Source organism: Phaseolus vulgaris, chromosome 10 (assembly GCF_051622355.1).
Source record: "Phaseolus vulgaris cultivar YP4 chromosome 10, ASM5162235v1, whole genome shotgun sequence".
NCBI lineage: Eukaryota > Viridiplantae > Streptophyta > Magnoliopsida > Fabales > Fabaceae > Phaseolus > Phaseolus vulgaris.
The window spans coordinates 2,702,049-2,704,870 of NC_143507.1; the positions used below are offsets into that span (position 1 = coordinate 2,702,049).

Here is a 2,822-nt window from a genome sequence, read left to right on the forward strand (position 1 = left end):
GATATGTAATAAGTGTGTGTGAAGGAAGAAATATGCATACCCAATTCCCCACTTAGAAAACAATCAAAAAATTCTCAGGCAAATATAACAATATTTTCTACCCTATGGTTTAATAATCCAATAATAAAAAAACAACAAAGAGGACAAACACATGTACAGAAAAGGGAAAAGATAAACACACAGAAAATCACACTTGTTTTCACATGTTTAATTAATTGGCCCGACTCTCAACCGTTTCTAGTGGAGTCACCATCTATCTTAACTGGGATTTAGGAGGACTTTTTTTGAAAAAAAATTGTTTGTTTATTGATATTTTTAAATTTTAAATTTTTGTATTTGATGTTTTTATTAATTTTTTATATTTTTATCGAAAAAAGTATTGAGTATAAAAAAAACTAAAACTGATGGGTGTATAAATAAAAGAGGGGTGGCAGATAGCAACAGTGCTGCTCGGGATTATTTGACATAGATGGTGCGGATATTAACATGAAGTGGCGAATATGAAATCTACTGGGTCAGAAAAATGGACCGAGGTTTATTTGGTTAAAGCAGTGCAGATATTAAAAGTCGGTGCCAAAAGTGAAATTACTGGGCTAGCATATTGGTCCTAGATTTGTGTACAAAAGGTTGTGCTGATATTAAAAGGGTGATGCAAATAGTGGAAGTTTTGGGATGGAAATATTAATATGGAGGTGCCAAAAGTCATTTAATGCATTAGAGTATGAAGCATTAAAAAGTATGGGCCCATTTTCTTTCAAATGCATGTTTCTCTCTCATTTTGCATACACCTTTTAACAAAAGCAGTGGGCCACACACTCAATTTGAAAAGGCTTCTTCTTCCTTCAACCCCTTCTTTTTTCTTCCTGCACCCCCACAATTTTGTAAATCCCAAAACTTACCTTCACCTTTATTTGAAAAAACTAGAGTTTTTTAGGTTATGGATTCATGAATTCGAAAGTGATTCGTGTTCTTTTTCAAATAAATGAGTGTTTCGAAAGCAACTTGTTGATTTCTGGATTGCTGAATCCTGAATTCTAATTTTTGTTATGGATTGATGGATCCGGAAGAAGAAAGAGTAGTGTGGGTCTTATGTATATTTTTTGGTTTTTAAAAAATAATATGGATATTTTTGTCTTTACATTACATTGTGAGGTGCAGGAAGAAAAACATGGGGTGCGGGAAGAAACTGTATTTAAAAAACTGTCTGGGCCCCATTGAAATCTCTCTGGCCCCACAGTCCATTTGAAAAACTATCTGGGCCCCATATGAAATCTCTCTGGCCCCACACTCCATTTAAAAACTGTTTGGGCCCCACACTCCATATTAAAAACTGTCTGGGCCCATGTTAAAAATGTTAAAAAAGGAAAATGAAATCTAAAAAGGGAAAAAAAAGAAAATATTTAGAGAAAGAAAGATTGCAATGAAGACCCTGGTCAGTAGGTATAAATAAGTGAAGAGTCCCTCTCTTATTCTTCCAAGTTTGAAATTGGGCACTCTGAGAGAAGAAGAAAAAGAAGAAGAAGAAGAAGAAACCATGGTGATGCAAGAAACAGTGAAAGTGGAAGATTCAATGGGAAAGATTAATATTTCTCCTTCTCAAGTTGCATTCATAGTAGATCACTGTGCCAACAATTTATCACAAACACGAGCCACCTTGCGCATGGAGGCACCCTCCCTCTTCGCCGCTTCCCCATTCGGCAAGGTTTCACTTTTCCTCCATTAACAACTCTTTTACTCATTCTTTCTATGAACGTCTCTTTAATTCTTCAATTTTTGTTTTCTAGTCATCCAACACTTCCTTTAATTTGGCCAAAATACTCGCTGATTATATATCTCTGAGACGAGAAAAGATGATCTTGGATCAAGAGAGGTGTGCGATCGTTCAAGAAAAATGTAGAATTCAGAATCTGATGGAGGACATGCACAATGCCGTCAACACTTACAACGCCTTTCAGAGGCCAATCCCGGTGAACGTCCCTGTTAGCAATGTACCCTCTGCAACTTTTCATCAAAACCCTTCTGGTAAAAGCTTCTTTCCCTGTTTAATCGTCATTTCAAAATCAGGAATGGTGTTTTTATGTTTTTAACTCTTATTTGGTTTTGTTTTTGTTAGGTGTTTGTACTGCTACTACCACCGCTTATGTACAGAACACAAACCCGTGCAATGTGCAGCTGTATAAGAAGAGAAAAAATAGTGAACCAATAAATGAGCCTACAATTCCAAAAAGACCTCGCGGAAGGCCACCGGGAAAGAAAAACCAACACCGAGGTATAATTGTTTGTCGGTATTAACTATACAGTGTTATTGTCGTGTTCTCAATTTAATTTTTACTTACGGTCTTACTTTATCCTCAGGTCTGCAGGTGCTTCCATTGTCAACGAATCAAGCACAGATTTCCACCAACTCACCAATTCTTGAAACACATCCTGTGATGATCACCAATCAATTTTTTCAGCCTGCTTCTACAACATGTAATGAGGTGCTTGTTTCTCACGGTCAAAACAGAGTTATGGTGGTTGATCCTGAAAGAGAGATTACTTCTAAAGACAGCTTTCACAATTCTCTTATCAATTCAGATACTAACCAGCACTCCTCTCCTATGCCTCAAAGTCTGAAAAATTCAATACCAAATGAGGTTTCCACCCTTCACAAGGCAACTCAGAACGACCAGAACGACCAGTCACACATGGATCTATCACACATTGATTTTGCTTTAGATACGGGGTACTGGTCAAACTTTTCATTAGGAAACATGGAAACCTTGGATGGTATTTTTTCTGATCATCCACCGCCTTCAACTCATTCCCAGGGTAATGCATAG

General features: G+C 36.9%; 1 protein-coding gene across 1 annotated transcript; it reads left to right on the plus strand.

Annotated features, from left to right (window-relative positions):
- The first annotated feature begins 1,460 nt into the window (after positions 1-1,460).
- On the plus strand, positions 1,461-2,822 carry LOC137819000 (uncharacterized). Its single transcript, XM_068622690.2, has 4 exons — positions 1,461-1,702; positions 1,785-2,022; positions 2,114-2,269; positions 2,356-2,822. Exons 1-4 carry the CDS (start codon positions 1,535-1,537, stop codon positions 2,820-2,822), a joined length of 1,029 nt encoding a protein of 342 aa, XP_068478791.2. The 5' UTR covers positions 1,461-1,534.